At 35.3% G+C, this 23,340-nt stretch overlaps 1 protein-coding gene across 2 annotated transcripts in view; it reads right to left on the bottom strand.

Moving 5' to 3' along the window:
- NLGN4X (neuroligin 4 X-linked) overlaps positions 1 to 19,227 on the bottom strand; it is a 122,183-nt gene extending 102,956 nt beyond the window's left edge. For both annotated transcript variants that reach the window (XM_065677505.1, XM_065677506.1), the window contains exon 1: positions 18,590 to 19,227. In XM_065677505.1, the coding sequence (XP_065533577.1) occupies positions 18,590 to 19,064 (475 nt within the window). In that variant the 5' untranslated portion in view covers positions 19,065 to 19,227. The remainder of the gene's footprint in view (positions 1 to 18,589) is intronic.
- Between the last annotated feature and the right edge of the window lie 4,113 nt (positions 19,228 to 23,340).

Raw genomic sequence — 23,340 nt, 5'->3', positions numbered from 1 at the left:
ATTAATTTCAGTCAATGTCAATGCCTTAGGTAGCTAAAAGATTGGGAAAAAAAAAAAAATAGCAGAGATCCAAGCTATGTTGCTTCTCGGGAAAACAAGGATTGATTCAAGAATTCTACCTTCTCTACTGCAACAACTGGCAGCCCAAGCAGCACGACCATATTAACCAGTCCAGCCCAGCTGGTGTGCAAAAGTATGGCTACCCAAAATGATGATATTTCTTGATGCCTTGAATTGCCACGTAGGCATGGAAAGATCTGGAAATATTGTAAAAGGCAGGGAGTCAGACAGATTGGAGACCAAATGTTTCAGAAACAAGTATTAAATCTTTTTGTATCCAAATTATTATTATTTATTATTACCATGGAAGAGCTCTCGTATCACTAGGTACCAGAGAGGGCAGAGAGAAGGCACAGCTCTCTGTTTTTAAGAATCGCATCTGCTAATATATACAAATTAAGACAGGGTGATTCCACAGTGCCAAATTAAAAGCTAGTTCAAAGTTGTATTATGAAAACTTTTTGTGATTTTCTTTTGTGTTTATGTTTTTCCTATACACATTGGTAGCAGGGTTTTGTTCAAACAGTTCAGTGCTGGTGGCCCACATAAAAGCTGTTGGCAGAAAAGAAACAATACTATCCACACAATGGAAGTGTAAAAAAGAACTAAATATTTGTATTAGGTTAGAGTAAAGCATAAAACTTGCACAATGAAAATTTCAAGGGAAGAAAGTCTTACTTATTTAGTATTTTAAATAAAAAAAGAAAAAGAAGGAAATTTAATGAGAAATCCAGTGAAAACTAAATGCAGTGAAGTTTACTTGCATTCTAGCAAAATCAAGAGATTCAATCTTAGAAGTGCCAAGATAGAAAAAAAAAATTTAAGAGGAGGACTTGAAGAAGAATTTGACAGATCAAGGGAGGTTTAAAAGAAATTGATTTTAGCTGCTTTTGTAACCAATATGCTTTATATTGAGGTATTTATTTCTTTAAAAGTTCAAGCTTTCTTCTTGAGGTAGTTTCATTTCCCACACCTAGAGGTAACAACAGGTAAGTATTACAGAAGAAGGAATCAGGAACTAGATATCCTCCCTCAACAGCACCTGAACAACATTTTCTATGATGCTGTCTAGATCAACAAACATTCAACAATCTCAATGCCCCCAAAATGAAAATGGCTAAGAAAAGCCACTCTGAAATACCCATTGTGTAGTAGTTGAAGTACTTTCCTCTTAAGAGGAACTTCTGGGTTCATGTTCCCTTAGCAGAGGAAACAAATGTATTGCCTGCTGTACTTTAGATAAATGCCTTAAATATTGACAGTGAATGAAAGAGACTCCACTTCTGTTCTTCTTTTAACTGAATCTACCCCGGCAAAAAGTCAGAGAATATCTGCTTTTAAACCTCATATTAGCCTAAAAGCTGTAATATTGTTCATAATATATATGTATGCAACACAACAAAAGGACCTTGCCTCTTGATGGCAAAGCTGTAAATAAAATACAAATACAAAATTATCCCATTTTAGACAACCATTATAAAAAAAGTTTCCATTATATAAAAAAGTTTTGCTTAGGCGAACACACTGACAAAATACCTCTGGAATATGCATAATCGATAACAAAATGAAATCACCATTTCTAGGATTCATAAGACTTAGGATTTATTCAATATACTTCAAAATAATATGGTCTTAGTACAGAATAAAACTCCACTCTGTACAACATTGCTTTTTCTTCTGCTCTGACATTAACTCCAATTAATTCCCCACACATTGCTTTGACCCTGTCAGTAAAAGAAATACATTGCATGCATTTCCAAGAACCAAAGCTGAGTGGGCACAGCAACAACAGCAATAACATATGGTCACAGGTAGAGTTCTCCTCTGACATTTCTTTCTGAGACTGCCGAATGCCACCTGCGCAGTCCTACACACACTTCCCACAGCTTGACTCAAAACATACTGGTAGGAATAAATCACCTAGCCAGGCTAGCAATAGGAAGGTGATGATAGCCATCTAACAAGCATTTTCTGAATCACTGGAAAAAAAGATAAGAAAAATATGGTTTTAAAGTTAAAAAAAAAGTAACTAAAAACATTCATAAGTCTTTACTATTATATTTTATGTTATGAAACCCTGTGAGCCCAATGACTTGCACTACACTGATGGGCATCACAGGTGGATACATTCCTGATGTAAATAATAAACTTTCATTTTCATCATAATATTTTCTACAAGATTGAATTCTCCTTACTGATTAAAAAAAAAAAAAAGTAAAATAAAATGAATAGAATAAAATAAAATCAAAATGCTTGTATTATTGAAGTAGACTCACTTCAAAATGCCAGCTTTGGTTCTTGTTATGCCTTTCTATTACATTGAAGAGTCTTAGTACTTGCTATTTTCTCTCTGTTAAAGTACTTAAACATCATAATTAAGTCGCTTACAATAAATTTGTGTTTCTTTAGCAGTCCAGTGAAAACTCAAGTATACAGGCTGATACTGAAACCTCCAGTGAATGCAGTGATCAAACTGTGATAGGGAAATGGGCAATTAGAAGTGATGCTGAAAAAGCCTTGATAAGCCTCTTCTCTTTTTATTTTATTTTTTTTTTTAAACAGGAACATCCATCTGGATTGTTAGAAACAGCAAAGAAAAGGAAGAATAGGTGACTACTGATGTGCAACAGATAGGCAGGCAACCATTGTGTGCAACAAGGAACAGAACTGTTATTTTCAAATGCTCCAGTCAGAACTACTGGAAAAGAAACTAATAAACCAAGGAAAAACAAGTCCACAAAATAGCAAAATGCAACAAAAATCTTTTTACAACTCCAGGAACTACTGATGTTTTTATAATAAAGTTCATACAATTTATCGATGAAGGAAAACAGTCAAAGAAAAGAAACGGCTAGGAGTACATCCTGAATAACATCACAGTTTGAGAGAAATGAGAACGAAAAATTCAGGAGACAGAATATGCAAGATGCTTAAGATGGCAGAACATAAGAAGTTTCTAGTTACCATGGCAATAAATGCTCATTAATAACTGATAAATTAATATATTCAAACGCAAATGGAAATAGATTCCCTTGAACTACTCAGATTTCATTAATCAAACTAATTATGATTTTCTCTGAGATGCAAATCTCGTATCAGTCTTTAAAAGGGATCAGGCTGCATTTTCAACAAGCGTTTCATCTCAGATTACTAAAGAATGGATTAGATACAAAGAATGTGTGTATAGATGCACATTTGGGATATGTTAGATACTCAGAGTTTGTTTATGCAAAAGCCCATTTGAAACAAATACATTTAAACTAATACAAGAAACTTGCCTGTACCTCATTGCAGTATAATTAAACTTTTAAAATATGACACAAATTATTTACAAGTCAATGTTGTCCTATCAGACCTAGCATACAGCTTGCTCCAAAAATAGTGTCTGTGCACATAAAACCCTAAGAAGACAAAATAATCACACACTTTTCTAGAAAACACAAATACACTTTTGACTAAATAAAGGACTGCTTTTGGCCTATTCTAAAAGATGAAGAAAAGACTATGAAATATGCTTATTCAGAGCTGTGAATAGAAGTCCCCAAAGGAGAAAATAAAGCTAAGAATTTATGTAGAAAAGTAATTTATTTGTAGAGAAAACAGAAGATGGAAATACTAAAGGAAGAATAACTAAGAATAGTGAAATGCTGTGCTATTTACGAGGGAAACAAGTAGGAAACATTATAATTAAATGTCTGTACCCATCACAATTTTTTTTTTTTTTTTTTTTTTTTTGTGCATGTACTGTTGTTTCTGAGAAAATGTAGGTTTTCTTTACCATCTTAGAGCTACTCTGCCACGACCTAATCTCACCAGACAGGGTGAACCATGCTCTCTGCGTACTCGGCTCTTGTAGGAATTCAGGCCAGGTTTCCCAGTGACACTAAAAATTCCTGATTTTCTTTTGGCAGTCGCTGCTTCTTCTTTCTTCAGCAACCTTCTCCAGCAAGTCAGCTGCTCACTGAGGTCCAAACTGTATAAATGCATTGCCATGGCCATTTGCTAACTGTTAGCAGTTTTCCACTTTGCTGGAGCTTTGGATTGCTCCCCAAAGGTACTCACAGCTTTTTTCATTGTTAAACCCAAATATTTCACTTGGGCACACTGAGTGACTTGGCTGCTATCAGGCATTTCTTTAAAGGGTGTTCTGACAGCAGACTGAGCAAGATTTAACCTAATGTCTGCTGAAATTAAGAAAAGAAATACAGTGCTTATATCTGACATAGAAACATCTATAGAGCATAGATTTTTCTCTAAAATCATGAGGGCTGTCCTCAATAGAAACTTTCCTTTCAGGGTAGAATTGAGAGATCTACCAGCTTACTTGAATAATTTCCACTAAGCTACAGCACTAACAGCCCTCTTCAGAGAATAAAGGAACATTTTATTTTTCTTTGCTCATTTCTGTGGCCAGTGACTTTACCTATGAAGTGTAACTTCACAGCAAAAAATGCAGAGTTTGCCCTCAGCTCTCTTATCTGAAAGCTTATCTGTGCTACCCTATAATGTAGTAAGGAGTACTGAAGTGTAATGCAAATTATAAGCATATACAGGTAATGTTGAAGGAAATATCAATCAAATACAAAGGTAATTTTCAAAGCAATTTTCAGGCAAGTAGTTTAGTGCTTTCTCACTGTTTGTTAGAAGTTCACAGCAGTATATGAACTTTCTGGGCTATAGGAAAGCCAAAATTTTTTGAAAACAATACATAAGGCCCTTAAACCTATTTTTTCATAAACTTCAGGAACTATCATTGGCAATACAGAAGTACCATCAAGACTGCGTTTTGTGTTTCTAAAAAGAAATGCTAATAAATGCTGGTCTCAACATTTCCACAAAGAACATAGCAAATCACAAGTACAATCTACAATCACAGGTACATGATTTCCAAATGACCAAATTCATATCATTGATAAGAAAACAGAAAATTTGTTAGCTCATTTGATCAGTATGTCATGTGGGGATAGGAGGAATCATTCTTGGTTTATGCTGATGAACATACAAGAATGCCAGCCCTTGCTATTTTGTGTTTCAGGTGAAATTCACATTACCTTCAGACATAAAATTACCAACTACATATTCGTATGTCATCTTGATTACTCAAGCTGACACCTATAAACCATTACACTACAAAACATCAGATAAACTGTGGCTGCTCATAGTATGTGTACCTTAAACTTACAATAAACAGGGTAACTTAAACAGGTTAGCTTAAACATCTTTAATTAATGCTTTTCACATCTAGGTTAAAAGTCAGGGTAGTTATAACAGATCAAGAATGTTCACATAGTCAACTCATGTAGCTATATCTTGTACTGCAATAGCCCAATAGTGTCTGAACTCTTTTCAGTCATTCAGTTGTGGGGAAGGCAGAGCAATGTACCTATCAGTCGAGAGGGAACACACCCTGCATGAAACTGTTTAGTCTCTGAAATCAAGCCAAGGTCACAGACGAGGTTGCTGACCACAGAAAGGAAGCAAGGTGTCCTGGTTTCAGCTGGGATAAAGCTAATTTTCTTCCCAGTAGCTGATACAGAGCAGGTACAAGTCTTCAGTCTGAGAATACTGCTGATAACACACCAATGGCTTAGTTGTTGCCAAGTTGTTGCTAAGTAGCGCCTACCCTGACCAAGGACTTTTCAGTCTCTCATGCTCTGCCAGTAACAAGGGGCACAAGAAGCCTGGAGGGAGCAAAGGCAGGACACCTGACCCAAACTAGCCAAAGGGGTATTTCATACCACAGAACATCATGCTCATTATATAAACTGGGGATAGTTAATCGGAAGGGACAGATTGCTACTTGGGTTGGGCTGGGTGAGCAGTTGTATTGTGCATCACTGCTGTTCACTGTGGTTTTCCTTTTCCCCTTTTAGTTTCATATTCTCTCCCCTTGTTATTTCCCTTATCTTTAATAATAATAACAGTAGTATTATACTGTACTTTAGTTATTGAACTGTTCTTATCTCAACCTGTGTGTTTTACATTCTTTTGATTCTCCTCACCATCCCGCTTCGGGTGCAAGGAAGGCTGCATGGTGCTGTTACCAGCTGGGTTTCAACCACAAAACTAGGGATACAAACCCAAATGCTGCATTAAGGAAATGGGAACTGGGGAAAGCACAGATATTTTCTACTAATAAAACCCCAGCATTTCCAAGTTCTATGCACAGTAAGTGTGCTGCAATCAAAAAGAATACAATTTTTTCAAAGAATTAAGCTCTGAAAACAGTAGTTGGTTGCTCCCTGCAAGGGTTGTTTAACAGACACAGGAAAGTGGAAATAGTCAGGGTCTTAGGTCTACGCAGTCTTAGCTGATTGAAAAGTGCAATAAACAAGTTCGTTTATAAAGAATACACCTGATGGTCCCAAAGTGCTGGACACAGTATACAAGTACATATCCCATTAAGTCCAGGCTCAGAAGCGTGTTTATAGGTCAAGTGAAGTATTTATTTCAGAATGATCTATAAAGGTTATGCCAACTAGGTCATAAGCAGCTGGCAGATCTGCTAAAGCAAACACTATACTGTACTCAGGAGTAATTCCTTTATTAGTTGAGAGATAATGAAGAAAATTAAAGGACTCACAGCAACATTCCAAGCCATTATGTTGCATCTGTAAACAGCCTATTTTCTTTCAAAATCTGTTTCTGACTCCATGCTTTTGGTAATCGTTATTTGAGAAATCTATTAACTATGTAACACATTAGTAACAGCCTTTTTTTATTCATTGGTAATTAATCTGATCCCTTCTGAGTTTAAACACATTACATTGGCAGCTTATATGCCTTACCAAGTCACAAAATTTTCCCCATCTTTCAGTATTTTAATAGTTTAGGATTCTCTTCTGGCTTAAGTCCTATTTCCTTTTTTTTTTTTTACTCTCTTTTGTCTTTTATCTCTTGGAGAAATTCCATCTGCCACCTGATTTCTGACTCTACCCCATGAAGACTGAGAGTAAATAATTAATGTAAACTTTGATAGCAAGGCTTCACTCTTCTATCAGTAGAATCAGATCATTAAGGAACCACTTTACTGAAAAACCACTTTCCTGAATTCTTTACCATCATCACGGTCCAATGACTCCCGGATCTATTGCCCTTTGGACCTTCCAGAGTTTTCCTTAGATACTACAACACAACACAATGGTGTGCAAAGTGCTGACAACAAATGGCTCACAGAGGGGAATAAGACAGGATCTATAAAAATCTCTGCATGCAAATAAAAGTAAGAATGTAGTCTATCAGGTGGTAAGTACATAAGAAGTAACTTCAGCTTTTTATCACCCGGAGGCATTTCCCTAATCAGAGAAAATCAGTATAATCCCCGTTTTCTGAATAGACAACCAATGCACAAAGACAGTAGACAGTCTACCTCACATCTCTCGCTGTTAGAAATGCCCTCAGACCACCTCAGTCCCAACATATCTAAACAATTTAATCCTTTTGGTAAATTAGAAAATAAATAAAATGAGCAAAACCCAAGGTAATTTTGCTTCACGTCTCTTCATTAGAGAAGAAATCTCTAATAAAAAATGTACAAGAAAAGAAGGAATTGAAAAACAAATTAGTAGGTGCTTGTGGTTCCAACTGATGCTTACAAAACAAATAAAGTCCCAAACAAACAAACAAAAATGTTACTTGTGGTAAAATAACACATTCACTAAGTACCTCATGAAGAAATACACTTTAAAGTTGTTCCTCTTATAATACAGAAGTAACAGTTTTATTATATGGTTTTGGAAAGTAATGGTAAAGACCTTATAATTTCTGTTGATGCAAAGTGGGAAAAAGATCAGAACAGGAAAAAAAAACAATAAATACAGACAAGCAAATCCAAAAGCTATTTGTTTGCATTTTGAAAGAAGTCAGTTATTAATCCCAAAACTAAACCCTTCTGATATACTATATTAGATATGCAAAACAAGCATGGTAAAATAGCATGTATTTAGAATTTTGACACAATATTAAGACATAACATATCCAGACACAGCACTCACAAATGGCATTAAGTATTAAATTTTATAATATTTTTAAAACTTATACATGCTGGTAAATTCTAAACTTATCATTACTAGCTTCTCAATTTATTTCAGAATAATACAAAGTTATCTTAAGTATTATAGGCCCCATTTATAAAGGTGCTAGAAGTTGAAAACAACTGGTTGAACTGAAGGTGTTATATGATGGAGATCTTTCACTAGCTTCCTAGATATTCAGGCATTTTTATAGGCAATCGTATGCATTTAGAGAAAAGACACTATTAATATCTGAACACTATCTATCTCCCCTTCAAGTCTTGCAATATCCCAAGTGCTTGCTGGGCATATTTATACCATGTAGCGTGGGACGAACATTTAATGATGACAACTGCAATGCAAACAAAACCTATGTAGCTAAAATTGAAAAATGAAACCTACAGCAACTAACAAGCACAAAATTATAGAAAACCTTAATGTACCACCATAGGGTTCATTAGGATCCTCACGTACTAACCTACAGCCAAAACATAGCTTGCCAGGAATAACTGAGTGGACCACTGAGGGAGTCCATTACAGGAGTAAGTCATAAAAGGAGAATCAGGCTTTTCTTTCTTCACCTGATCCTTTCACACCCACTGCATAGCTGATTTTCTGATCCACCTGTTTGTCATCTGTCTCCTTTCCAAAAATTGTTTAAAAGCCATAGCCACTGTTTCCTTACCTTTTGTCTTGTGTGTAACTCTGTTTTTTTTTTTCTTATTATTTTTTTAATCATGAATAATATCTGGATAAATCCTTTTCTAGAAATGGAAATTGCGGCTACATCTATTTTATGGCATTCACTTGTACAGTGAGCAAAGGTGTTCACTTCTAAAACAAGCAAAGAAATGGCGGCAAAAGTCAGTAAGAACAAGTGGTCGTAAGGAAGGGTGAAACTGAATAAAGAGAAAAAAGTAGTATGGCCTGTGCATCTCAGTGGCTCATTCTGAAAATGGCTACAGCTAAGAATAAAAATTTACATAATCTATCAACTATGGTTTAGTTCTGGGAATAAGACTGAAGGCATTATAGATAATTTCTTGATAATGAAAAAAAAAAATAGACCCTCTAGCATGATTTTAAGAAACTTTTGCCATTTTTAAAGTTAATGTTACTGCATTTATTTGCATTCAGTTCATTCTTCAATCTGTTTTCATTAAAATATTCCCACCTAGAGACTGTCATACTAAGCTTCTCCCTTCTGTACAGTGTTTGTGTCATTTTCTCAGACTTAAATACACTCTGAAGTAATTGTTAGTAACAAAGCATAGCAATCATTCCATATGGGTGGTTTTACACATCACCACAGTAAATACAACTCCCGAAGACACACCCCAGACATCAGCTGCAACTCATCCTATTCCCTGAAGGCAGCGCAAGATCATTGCTTAGGTAGAGGGAGTCCTGAGGATAAAAGTATCTCAAATCAGCAAGACCACAAACATACCAGCCCTTTTGAACCAGGTACACTATGCCTGGAAGCAAGGCATTTTGGAGGGGAAGCTCTTCGAAATTTGTGGAAGTTGACACTTGATATACCTTAGTTATACTGTTAATTCCAATGTGATGATAGCAAAAACTGAATGCTCTGTACTGTCACGGAGGATCAAACTTCAGCATACTTAACATTTTTGATCTCAGTGAAATAAGAGGATGCAAAACACATTTGGCATCTTCCATGATTCAGCTGTATAATACAGAAAATTGAGAGTCAACTGCACTAATTGGAAAAAAAAAAATCTGCCTTCTGTCTAAATTGAGATTATAAATAAGAAGGACAAAATTATCTCTTTCTACACAGGAAAGTTTCTACTAAATCAGCAAACAGATGAAATTCTCTTCTTTGGAATCAATTCTTCAATTAAATGCCTTGTAAGATTTTCATAGCAAGCATTATTATTTGCTATTCAATCACAAATTGGTGCATTCCCAGTATGCTTCTCATCTAAACCTTTATTATTTATTACAGTTTCATGTAAGTTTGTCAGTACAAGCACATGTTTTGTTTGAATAGGTTCTATTCCATACAAAAATTCCTCAATCCACAAAACCAGAACCAACACTAGCAATGATATAAATTTTCAGCTTGGGAAAGATGGATAGGATCACTTCCTATCTGTTCGAAGGGCATAAACCAGCACCTGTTTCTCATGGTTTCCTTCTATATCCACCAGCATCATTGCAGTGCTCTCAGTGCTGAGAGATAGAAAAAATTAGTTTGCTGGTAACTTGTGCTCCCTCTTCTGGCTGAATAAAGAATGAAGAGCAAGTGAAAGAATAACCATTGGGGCAGTATTACAAATGCAAAATTATTATTTGAAATTTTCTAGCCACACTTAAAATACCACATAAAAGATAATTTTATTCTCATTTATTTCTAACATGCTGAAATCTGCATATTTAGATTGGGTTTTATTTGCCCTTTTGCATATTTAATAAATCAGATAATGTATCTATGATTTCCAGCTATGAAGGCTTGTAAACATTACCAGTGATTAATTGAATAGACATTTGAGTCAGCACAAAGTAATTTCTCTCCTTAGAATAATATGTCACACCCTGTCAATTAAAAATCCATTTAACACCAACCCAGCAATAATAAGTATTTTGGAACAAGGCACCAAAAGTGTATTTCTGACTAAAATTCCCTGTATATAGTATAGGAATTTGGCTTAGCATTGCAAGTAAATTTATGCTTCAGTGTAAGTTTGTCTACAACAAGAACTGTAAAAGAAAAATTTTCCTTTTATTATAACATTTCTGTAATGGGTTTTTAACATATAAGCACCAGATGGCTGCAAGCATTAGTTTATTTTCATGGATTTTTTTAAGAATTATTTCCTATTGTTTGCCTCTTTGGGTACCAGGAGCAACATCCAGATAAAAAAGTCCTAAACCTAAATGTTCTTACTTAAGAATGCAAATTCATCCATATTTCTTCAGATAATTATAATATCACAACCATAAATGAAATATGCTAGCTTTAAAATGCTTCTTTTTTTTTCTATTTGGAAAACAACTAATACTATCACAAAATGAGAGCATGCATAATTGATTATATGCCATTCTGAGAATTTTATCTGGAGTCATAAGCAAGAAGCACTGATGCAAAGTCTTGAATGCTGAAGCTATTCTTACAGTTTTAAAAGCATGACGAAAGTACTGTGCAAAAAGCTATTATGTTCAAGAGAAATTTTTGTCTTCATTTCAGTTGTCAACAATTTTGTCAGGAAATCTGAGGAACAATTGACAAACATTTGCTTTATTTCCAACCTGTGTTAATTTATCTTGAAAACACCTAAACATTCCTAGAACAAGATTGAAAATTTGCCTGATTCACACACTACCTATGACTATCATACTGATCTGGGGACAAATTCTTTTAGCATTTCCACAGAGGTAGACTGATTTATGAGCCTTGTGAATTAGCTGAGCTATTTAGCAAGTCTATTTCATCTGAAGCTGCAATTAATATACTAAGTAAGAGAAACTGAACCAAATTGAAATGAAAAGATGTAAATAATTTTCAAAACTTTCTGATGCATGTGAAAAAAAAAAAGATCAATGAGATCACAACGCCTTATTAGGAAATAAAAAAATACAAAATGTATATCTATGACACTGCTATAATTCGAGTATATTCCACACTATTCACAACCCAGACTTCTGCTGAGGACCACTGCACTGCCCTAGGAGAAAGGCACTGCCACAGTGTTAGTAGTTGTCATGTCAATTTGTGTTTTGTCAGAAAGCAAGACACAGTGAAAAGCAGCACGGCACAAAGACATGTTTTGCAGGAGTGCAGAGGAAAATTACATTTTAAAAAACGAAACAAAGCAAAACAAAACCAACAACAAACCCCCCAAAAAAACACACACCCCCCCTCCAAAAAAAAACCCACGAAACAAGAGGGAGAGAATGACAGAATGAAGTAAAATTGCCTATGATCTGTCTCATGACCCACATGACTAAAGGCTGTTTCTTGTGCATCAGTGGACCAAATGGCACAGCCTCTAAAGTTCCAAAGACATTGTTCTTTGACTAAAAGGGTGATAACATCAAGTTGTCTTTGCAGAAGAAATATTAATTCATGATGTTTTGAAGACCATTCCCCTCATTCTATCAATTTTTTCAATATAAGGCAGTGATGAAACTCTAGGAAACTGTGCCAAAAATACTGTTCGAACTAGATAAAGTCATATTGAATGCTGAGTCTTCCTGCTAGGCTTCACTCATATCAATTGCTGAAAAGGCTGTTTGGGTGCAATCCTGTAAAGTGCCTGTGGAATGGGCAATTCCTGGAGGAAAGGACAGCATTTTGAAATTAGCAACTAAATCTGAATTTATCTCTAAGGATTTATGAACTTCATTTCATCTAGATTAGAGTCCTGCTCTTTGGTGTCAGAAGGTATTTGCAACTGTTAAAAGCAAGAATGTAAAATAAGGGCCTGGATTAGCCACAGCTTTATCCTGGTAGGCAGAGGACAGACATATGCCGCCTTCCTTCTCACAGATGCTGCAGTATTTTTGGATTAGGAGTAGGGCATATATTAGATCCTAACAGTGAAAGAATTCGCTTGAGGAACTCTGACACAAAGGGGAAGTTATCTTTCACAATGGAGAGCGACTTCCTCTCCAACATTAAAAAGTTTATGTTTATGTACAACTGGAATTGTATGAAATAATTCCTACACTATCATTTTATATTGTGATTGTTATCTAATCCTTCTCACTTTCCGAAGTGATACAAGTGTTTTACAAAAGGATATGTCTTACTGTGTATAATTTTTGCACAGTACAAACTGAAATGCATTTAAATAGCAAGATGATTTTAAAAATTAAATTGCAATTTTTCCAAAGACGACAAAGACTTCAATGAAAGGGTGGAGGCACTGACAAAAAACTGAGTCTCAAAACTGAGAACAAACTCTTGTTATATTCTGTTTTGTCTCAGGACACTATCTGTAATAAGAGACTGTATAAGTGTTATCATCTAATAAAAATGTTATCATCTAATAAAAAACACCCCTAAATATGTTTTAAAAAGATTTAAAATATTGTTAAAAAACTGTATTTAATTTGCTTTTAAAAATATAGTTCATATAGTAATATATATAACAAATTATACTCTTAAAAACAAAATAGAAAAATATACTTGAAAAAACAGATTTAAACTCTACATTCTTACACCAATTACACAATTCATAACTGACTTCAAAAACACATAACAATGATTTTGAGAAAGAATCAAAGCCATAAACACGTAAACAACAGATACTGGATTTAATTTCTTAAAACTATGCACATAAATCCTGGATTTGATTCTCAAGTTTCTACTTAAGTTGACAAAAGTAGTGAAGAAATAATAGAACAACTGCAATTTTGAGATTACCTGAAAAATGTCAATATGCATCTGCTGAAACTTGACACCACGTACAGTTTAGAAGAATCTTGCACAGAAATTCAGGTTTATTTGGAAAATAATAGTTACTATTGCTATTATCACGTACTAATAATTCAACAAAAATAATATTGTACAATATTGCATCTGTCTTGTACACTATGTTAATATTTTATATATAGACTCATTTCATATATTAGTAAAGAAACCATTAACTTTTTTTTTTATTCCATGTGATCAAGTAATTGTAATATTTTTATTCCATGCAATCAAGTAATTGTAATGATAGGACTCATCCTTCTACTATCACCTCGTTTCACCCCCCCCCCCCCAAAAAAAAAAATATATAAATTTATCAGGTTTTATCAGCATAATTTTGCTAAAAATACTTTTTCCAAGTTAAACAGACACAGCAATTCAAGAGCAATGACAAGGAGGAGGCTGCAAACACTCACTTATATAACTAAGCAGACATTCTACTAATATGAAAAAGCGAACCCGTATGTAAGCGATAGAAATCAGCTAAGGCATATCTTGTTTATCAGCTTTGTTCAAACTTTTAACTTCTCTATTTCTTAGTCAAATAGACACAGAGTCTAAAAAAAATGAAGGTACCTTTCCTTCACATGATTGCCCAGAGAAGGAACACTGTTGATCTCTCTGCTCTCGACCAAGACATTTTTCTTCCTGGTAGCTCACAGTTAATCATACCATTAATCCTGGACAATATTCTCAGTTTCCCTAATCTAATGAAAAACTTATGACCTACCCAGTCAGCTTTAATAAGTATCATGGCCTATCACCTTTTGTTGTCACTTCAGCTGTATTTGTTGCAATATAAATGAGATGAGTTCACAGAGCACTTTTAGTGAATAAACCTCTGAAGATGCTAAATACTTCATTAGTTAATCCTTAACAGTTATACGGTGGTTGAGTAGCTGTGCACTTGTGTAAAAAGTACCTTCTATCCACATACCAAAGTAAGTTTATACACTTACTATTGATCATGCTCATGCAACAAGAAGACATCTTTTTATTATATCTTCCTTTTTGATTGGAGCAGAGCGGGTTTTAAACAAATGAAGATTTGTTCATGTTGAGTTTTGTTTGCTGGGTTTTATTTTTATTTTTATCTTTCCTTGTTATTAAGAAAATTTTGAAGTTTACTGTGAAAGAAATCCAACTTTAGGGTCTTTTCTGTTTTTTGTTGCATTTTTTTTTCCCCCAGTTATGACAGGAGTTAGCAATCTCCTTTAGCATCCACAGATTCAAATGATAAAGGCCAGGGATTAAACACAGCCGATTAACAGTCTGTGTCCTCTTCAATCTAGCATTTCCACTGTAGATAAACCCATATTCAGACTGAAGATATAATAAACAGACTGTCCTCAATATCATTTCCCTGGATGACCTCCTCAAAATTGACATTCAAGTATTCTTGTGGAAAATTACAGACAAGACAACACAAATGATTCTGAAGATCAAGCCAATTGTTTAGAAAGCAATTTTGATAAAATGATGATTTCACTATAAATATTTTATTTGCTTCAGTTCTGAGTAATTTCTTATGATGACAGCTTTGATACATAAAATTTGTGAAATTTTATCTTTGTTGCTTGTACTGTATATCTTTAAAATAATTGCATTTTTATTATGAAAAAATAAAACAAATCTCAATGGATTATAGTGGCTCAACTCTTTTATTTCCAAAGGCAAAGGCAAAAAAAAAAAACAACATTGCAATTCATCAGCTACCCTAGATTCTCTGAAATACAAATGTTACCCTAAGGAAAGTGTCAGTAAAAACCACTTGCCCAGTGAACAACAGTGAAAGAATAAAAATCCACATAGCCAGAATTGCAGAAATATTCTGTTACATGTTTTGATTTCCATCATGAAAAATATTTTCACAAAAAAAAAAAAAAACCCAAACAAAAAAAGCCCCTAAAAACAAAGATGCTTTTTGCCTTGTGAGAACTTTTTAACATGGAAAATTCTGACAGGATTCTGCTGCTATTTGCTATTTGACATTTAAAATTCAGGGTCAAAAGAAAGGCTGTGATTAATACAGACATAAGCTGTGTAACAAAGCACTTTTAATTTGTTAGCCTAGACTTTCCAACTATTTTAATGATGAAATTTTATGTCATTTAATCCAATAGAGGTACCAACATATCAAACTATTTTATTATTAATAACTGATCTTATCTACCTAGTATTCTGCTCTTAATTCCATTCGTTTACACCAGCAGAATGTTAGTGAAGCGATTCTGCAATCAGATGAATGATTGTGTGCATTTATTCTTCAACTGTTCATTCAAAGTACACGATCAAAATTTGGTTCCCTTTGACCAAACCACACAAGCGATAAGAAACAGGTCATCTTATACAGTGAAAAAAAAAAAAAAAAAAAAAGCCAGCAGCAAAACAAAAAAAAAACCCCAAAAAACCCACCAAACCTGAGCTATATTCTGATTAGATATTTACTAGGATTGGTTTGAAGTAAGCACTGCATGTAACCACACTTAATTCATTAATGTTTTTCACCGAAGTTTCAAAAATAGTAGAAAATTATTCAGATTATCTTTCACAGTCAGAACATTAATTAGGTTTGGATGATTCCATCCACCTTTTCTCCCAGACACAAAACAGTTTCAAAGCTCTGTTAAATGCATCTGTACTTGAGAAGGAATTGAAAATGTAAATTTTACTCAAAGTCATTCACTTTGAGATTTTGCTTCAAAAACTAATTTCATGGTCTGTCTCCATAACAACATAGCTTATTTTTGCCAACTAAAACTCATATAATGAATCATAATGCACTTAATCAGATTGTATGGACTACAATTAAAGGCTATTCACATTTAGCATCATTTGGAGACACACTAATTTAGGAGATGTAATTTGTAGGTCAGTTCTTTATCATCTTTACAAGCAGAAGGTTGCCTATTTTCCTCACCAAAAAAAGCCAAGTTATACTTAACTAGTAATAGAATAATACAGCATACAATTAAAACATCATGTACTCCATTTATTCATTTTTAAGTTTCCCATTTCCCCATTGGAACCTGTTAACAATTCTTGTTATATTGTACAGAAGCGATCTTGCCTTCATCACTGACACCAAACCTTGTTTCTCATTATTCAGCTATATATTTTTTTATGCATGGGTTTATATTTTAAGGAGGATAAATGAAAGAAGATAGATTCAATTTAGATGCTATTCAGTGTAAAAACAAAATCTAAAACCAGGAGGAACACACACATATTTTGGGGAATTAAGCAGACAAAAACATCTACAAAAGATAAATTTATCAGTCCTTTCTATTTTTGATCTAAGAGCAAATGCTCTTAGCTATTACAGGCAAGATAAGGAATTTTATAGATTGCTAGTCATTCAGCACACGGTATTTTATTATTATCTATTTGATATCAAATACTCTTTTCCTAGATATTTGTATACATTTTGCCATATCTAATTTCTTGTCTTCCTTAATTAACGGATGAAAAGTCTTTTTTACTAGATTGGAGGAATATATGAGTTTATTAACACTGGGCCTTGAAATAAGACTGAGTTAGCAAAGCTCAGATACCTGCACAGCAAGAACAAATAAAATCGTAGCCTGGAATGCTTTCTTAGGGCAAGCTTACCCTAGCGACTAATTAAAAGCTGCAGTACAAAATCCAGAACACAAAACAAATTTGGCAAAGAATTATCTATGTACCCAAGGAGTAAGATACAGTGCAATGAGATTGGAAGAGGGAAAGAACTGAGTAGAATGATCTGCTCCTTCGTCTACATGCATTCGCACACACACATGCGCAACAGAGCCTCCATACAAACATCTTTACTTTCAGAGCACTTTTCATTTACGCAGCTTAGTAGTATTTATGTTTGCAGAGCCCCCAGTACTTCCAAACCTTACTCCTTCAATTTTAACTTTCAAGTTTTTGCTTCAGCTGATGAGAACAGGAAAAGAAGGTGGTATGTTTATTGCTGGCAAACAGCTTGGAAATTCTGAGTAAAGAAGCCAATCAAGGCAGAAGGATTATAATAATCAAAGTACAAAATTTGCATATTTAGAGCATGGTTACTGAGAAATAACAATGCCTTGGATATGCAAATCAAACCTTCAGCTAAAGTGAAGGGATTTGCATATCTGGGAGAAATCTGTCATGTTATGCATTGGTAACTACATTCTAAATGGCTGAAAGTACTGGCTTTTAGCAGAATATCAAATATAACTGCCAGCAGAATTTCTTGTTTCCCTGTGATATCAAATAAACTGAACTCATTTGGGACCTGATGGAAACAGGTCTTCTTGTCTGTAAGAGGCATTGAGAACAACAAAAGACACATTCAGCATGCCATAAAGCCAGAAATTTTAAGTCTGAGATTATGCAAAAGTTCAAAGAGTTGTATGTTACCAATTGTGTTCATTCTTTTTGCCTACAGAAAGTAGTTTAAAGTAGCCCTCTTGAGAAAAGACTGCAGAAAACAGATGAAAGCTTAAGGCCACCTATTCAGCTCTGCATAATACTGTCATGTTCCCTTCATTTTAGATTTAATGAATGAAGAAAAATAAGTTGGACTGAAAAGTTTCATAGGTAAAAATCCTGGAAACAAAACCAGCAGACTGAACTACTATAACAATTTTCTATTACCTATTAAAATCAAACAGAGTTAACAATAGGTTCAGAGGTATTGTAATAAAACTAAACCAAAAATAAGAGGCAAGAGTCTCGTTTAAAAATTAGTATGTGGCAGTATTTGTACCATTAATGCATGGAAAATAAATGTGTTACTTCTGGTTATTGATTATTCCCGCTCTCCTCTCTTATGAATGATGTTCAGCTGTACTGTAAATGTAAACTTCAGACTGGCTTACACACCCTGGCCACTGCCTGCAAATGAAATTGTGGTTTGATGTTACACTGAAATATGAGAGAGAATTCATGTAAGCATGTTCAATCAACAAAGTATTACTTATAATGCATGTTCATTTCCACAGACTAAACATGGAGGAAACTGAGCAAGATGCTTTAAAGATTTAGCTACTACTCATTTGCAGAACTGGTGAGTGCATGGTTGTGTGGTCCTTAGAGTACTTACCATCCTCTGTGGGTACATAGATATTCAAATACAGACAGTCTTCATTTTGATCTTGAACATATGTCACCACAGTATCCAGATTGGCTGTAAACCAGACTGGCAGCATGTCGTTGAGCAGTGACCTCTCATCTAGGTACTGAGGGCAGACGGCGGCAAACTGTGTGGCATTGCGGACACCCGTCCAAGATGATGGTGGCTCCGGGGGCTGAAAACGCCTTTCTCCAGTCGGAGGAGAGGCATAAGGAACACCCAGGTACTGCTCCACTGGACCAAGGATCTCATTAGGCAAAGGTGTTCTTAAACCACGTATTTTGCCATAATTCGTGGTAACAACTGGGTATTGTGCTTGGCCATCGATGAGAGTAAATCTTATAGCCAGTGCAGTTATCCACAGCAGGAAGTTAGAATTCAACATGACACACACTGGCGTGAAGATCAAAGGCAGCCATAGGAGTCCCATTGGTTTCGACATCATTTAAATCAACATCAGCAGGGCTCTTTTTTTCCACAGCCAGGAGAAAATTAATCAGTCAAGGAAAAAAAAAACTAATAACATAAAAAAGTAGTCAAAAGGGATGAAGTGAGGGAAAATGTAACCTTGTTCAAGCAGCAAAAACACAAAAGCTAATGTGTGGCAGGTGTCTCAGCTGACTGGCCACAGAAAAATCCCAACATCAGAAGAAACAAGTTTGACACTAAGGCCCATCCCAGCCTTCAGTATTGGCTTAATCCTGGCAATGCACAGCACTTCCCAGCAAGCAGCATGGGGAGAGATCCACACTTACTCCACTTCACAGCGAAATGGCTCCTCCCAGTGAAGTCCAGCCCACTCAGTCAGCCTGTGGCCAAGAGAAAACAAGCAAGACAAATCAACAGACACATTCATACTGGCATAAATCTATTCTAAAAGAACAAACCAAACAATTAAATTCCCACACAACTTCCATGTCAAAGCTCACAAATGTTTTATGAGCTGTAGCCACCATGGTTAGCTATGTATTTCTCAAAGATATGTAAGGTAAGAGAGCTGAAAGTTAAAGCCACAAGCTGATCAGAGGTCATACCACAAACCAGATATTTCTGCTTCTGTATATGCTTCCAAACCAAACCACAGCCCAAACACTGCTGCTTTCAGGAAGGGTATCACATTAAGTGCTACATCCAGGGTATTTTCTGCCCTAAATAAACAAGCATCTCCTCTTAAGCACATTTGCACTCCCACTGGAAACCTTTATTAAATGCTTTGATGCACTGGACAATGTTTGTGTTACTTTTCACAGGTATCCCTACGCTTCTGTATGACAACCTAAGTTACCTGTATCTAACTGAGAAATTCCAATTAATGTAATAGCACTAGTTCAAATCAAGCACAAGAACAATTAGTCAAAATTAGATGTGAAGTTACTGGTTTTCATATCTGTTTTCTTTGTTCTTTGTCTGATAAAAAGGAACAGTGGGAACTGAAGAGAAAAACGTTGTACAATCTCTCAAAAGTCAGATTTTGACCTATGTATTGTTACAACTATGCAACATTATCTTCTTGCATTCTTCTGTTTTTAATTTTTAGACAGAAGGCAATTCATATATTTCTGTTATTTTTTAATAAAAGTCACACATATATATGGTAATCACCACAAGTAGCATAAATAAACACAGAGCACTTGTTAATTCTTCCATTCTCCTCCCTGAAAGAGCTTGTTTTTATCCATTATTCAACTCAAAATGACAAATAATAAAACCACAGCTAAAAAGCTCATTGTTAGGGGAAACTGATACTGACACTTTACATTTGATAAGATGAACACACACACACATATATAAAACTCATGTAACCGGACTATTAGGTCCTGTTTTCAGTCAAGACTCTCTCATGAAGATATAAAACAGTGTTAAAAAGCAGGAAAGAAAAAGGTAAGTAGCTATTGACAGTAATTTCAAATTAAAACAAACAAAACAAAACCGACCAAATGAACAAACCACCACAAAAAAAAGCAAAAAACAAAACAACGAAACAAACAAGCAAAAAAACCAAGCAAACCCAAAACAAAATGCAAAAAAAACCCCAACCTAAAAATCAAACCAAGCCCACAAAAGAAAACAAACACCCCCAAAATAACCACAGGAGATATCTATGCTGATTCTCTTAGACAAGAAAAGACATTTGAAAGAAAGATACCTCATTTTCTCAAAACCCCTGGAATTCTTCAATGACTTCACTTTAGAATTCACATACCAAAATTTTTGAAATACCTGAACACCAGAGGCCAGAAAATTATCAGATACATATTACTTACGGTGAATCAAAATTTCTATGACATTTTCACTGATAGATAATAGGCTTAGATGCTGCCTCCGGACTTGCAAATTAAACATAGTCTCTGGAGGGCAAATCAATAACAGTTCCCCGAGGGCACCAACAGGGCCATCAGTCCCTGCCTGAGCTATGCTGCAGGAAACTCTGTGCCCATAACCATCATCAGCCTGGATCCTGCCCTGACTGGGTCCCCAGGTTAGCCTTGGATCTGACTCCTTACCCTGCCTTGTCCAATAATCACAGCACAGTGGCAGCATCCTGTCAGTGTCTCCAGCCCAGCATCAATGGGGTGCTTTAGGAGAATGCCCCAAGAGCAAGAGTATTCCCCTGCCAGTCCTGCAGTGCCTGCAGCTCCTGGCTAATCCTCGCCCATGGAGCAGCCCCACTCTGAGCACTCAGAGCGTTCAGACAGCTAGCTGAAAATTCCTCCTGAAACACTGTCTTCCCCTCTGGTTTCTGCTACCATTTTTAACAATCGAAGTCAGCAGCAAGCAACTGGTTTTGGGTGGTGTTCCCTATTGCTCTCTCATAGCCTGACTTTGGTAAACTTTTCTGACCATGAAGCACAAAGCAGAATTTCCAGTCATACCCAACTGAGGATTTAATCTGTGCTCAGGAAGAAACAACAGATCCTATTCCCTTGATACCCACATTGGATGAGTTTGTAATAACATAGTAAGAAAGAGAAATGTGGTATAAAACACTGAAAAAAATGACAAAGCGGAAAGAAGCAATCCCAGGGTCGGAGCAATCCCAGGCACAGCTACAGATTGGGCAAAGAAGAGATTCAGAGCAGCCCTGCAGAGAAGGACAGCCCAGAAAGCCAACCATATCCTGGGCTGCAGGATAAGGTCCTTTCCAACCCTAACTTCTATGATTCTATGATTCTATGAAAGACAGTGACCTAGATGATGAAAAATGGATAGAGAAAAAACTTGTCTGGGCAAACAGCAAATGGAAAAAAGAGGAAACAAAACAAGAAAAGAAAATGGGAATGGCACATAAACAACAGTGAACATCTTAGCAGCATGGAGAGAATGAAAAATTGCAATATGAAGGAAAGTGGAACTCCTCAGTTGATACATATACTAGAGATAATATACAACTGTTGAAAATGTGATTTAATATTTATCCATACTAATTATAGGGTATCTTTGGATCAAATATCTGGTTATATGTTGCTGGTTTGAATAAGGTGAGAGGACAGGAAAAGGGAAACATTCATTATTTACATTATTTACACATTCCTGCACAGAGAAAGATACATGCAATAACTTCCAATAAGAGGATCAAGAGATAAGGAAGAAGGCATGCTGGCAATACATAGATGAACTAGCTGATTTTGCTATGTGCATCATTAAAAAGGGTATAAGACACAGAGTCACAGATTGCAATTAGAGATTAATCTTAAAGAAATAACTGCATGCATTTTAGAATAGTTTTAGATATTATACTAAAACAACTTTAATGCACATCTATATGTATTCAGGCAGCTATGCAATACACCTTTACATACTGAATCTACAGGAAGAAATGTACTTGCCATGTCTTTATTTATTATCACTAATACTGTTGTATTTTTCCATGTTCGTGTTTTGGTTTTTTTTTTTGTTGTTGGTTTTGTTTTTTTCTTTTTAGTTTTTTTTTTTTACTGCTTCAAGTATTGGAAAAATGTGTACAAATTTGCTTGCAGACACTTGCTAACTGAAAGCATCACCCACTCAAACAATCAAAACCAATCACTCCAAATCAAAATATTCAGTTTAAAATGGCAAGTTCCGTCAACATCTCCTTCACACAAGGAGAAGACAAAGATCTGAAATTATATATGACTTCTTTATTGGCAAAAGAGTATAATCTCAGGCTAATGAGACACCTATGGCCTTCGAAGTAAATGCAAATTGAAATCAACATGAATGTGCATCTACTAGAAACACCACTTGTACTCGATTATAAATCTTTGCCCCAAGTTACACTTAAGAGACACCTAAATAATCTATAAATCTGGCTAACCTGCAGGATCTGCAGTTAGCACTTTTTCAACTTGAGCATATGTCAGTAGCGGAAATGTAAGACATGGCTTAAAAGTCATCCAGGGTAGGACAGAAAACTAAAGTGATTTCAAGTTTTTTTGACCTGCTTGTCCACAACATGGACAGTCACAAAAAAAAACAAACACAAATAAATTATATGACCACAGGAGATTGATGACTGCACAGATTTACTAGGTCTTCTCAGTTTTTATCTAAACCAACTAGTGCTCTGCTGTGCACCTCAGCTTTCAGTCCCTGACCACTTTCAGCCTCTGTCCCTCCCTTCTGCTCTAATTCCCTGGGGCAAGGTTTCTGATGTGTACATAGATATGATCTCAATACAGAATGAGGTTAAATACCAACATCTCTCTTTAGACATATGCTCTGAAAGTACAGTCAGCTTG

Source organism: Lathamus discolor, chromosome 4, assembly GCF_037157495.1.
Source record: "Lathamus discolor isolate bLatDis1 chromosome 4, bLatDis1.hap1, whole genome shotgun sequence".
In the NCBI taxonomy this organism is placed as follows: domain Eukaryota; kingdom Metazoa; phylum Chordata; class Aves; order Psittaciformes; family Psittacidae; genus Lathamus; species Lathamus discolor.
Note: the sequence above shows the minus strand (reverse complement) of the source record. Positions and strands in the feature narration are given on the sequence as shown.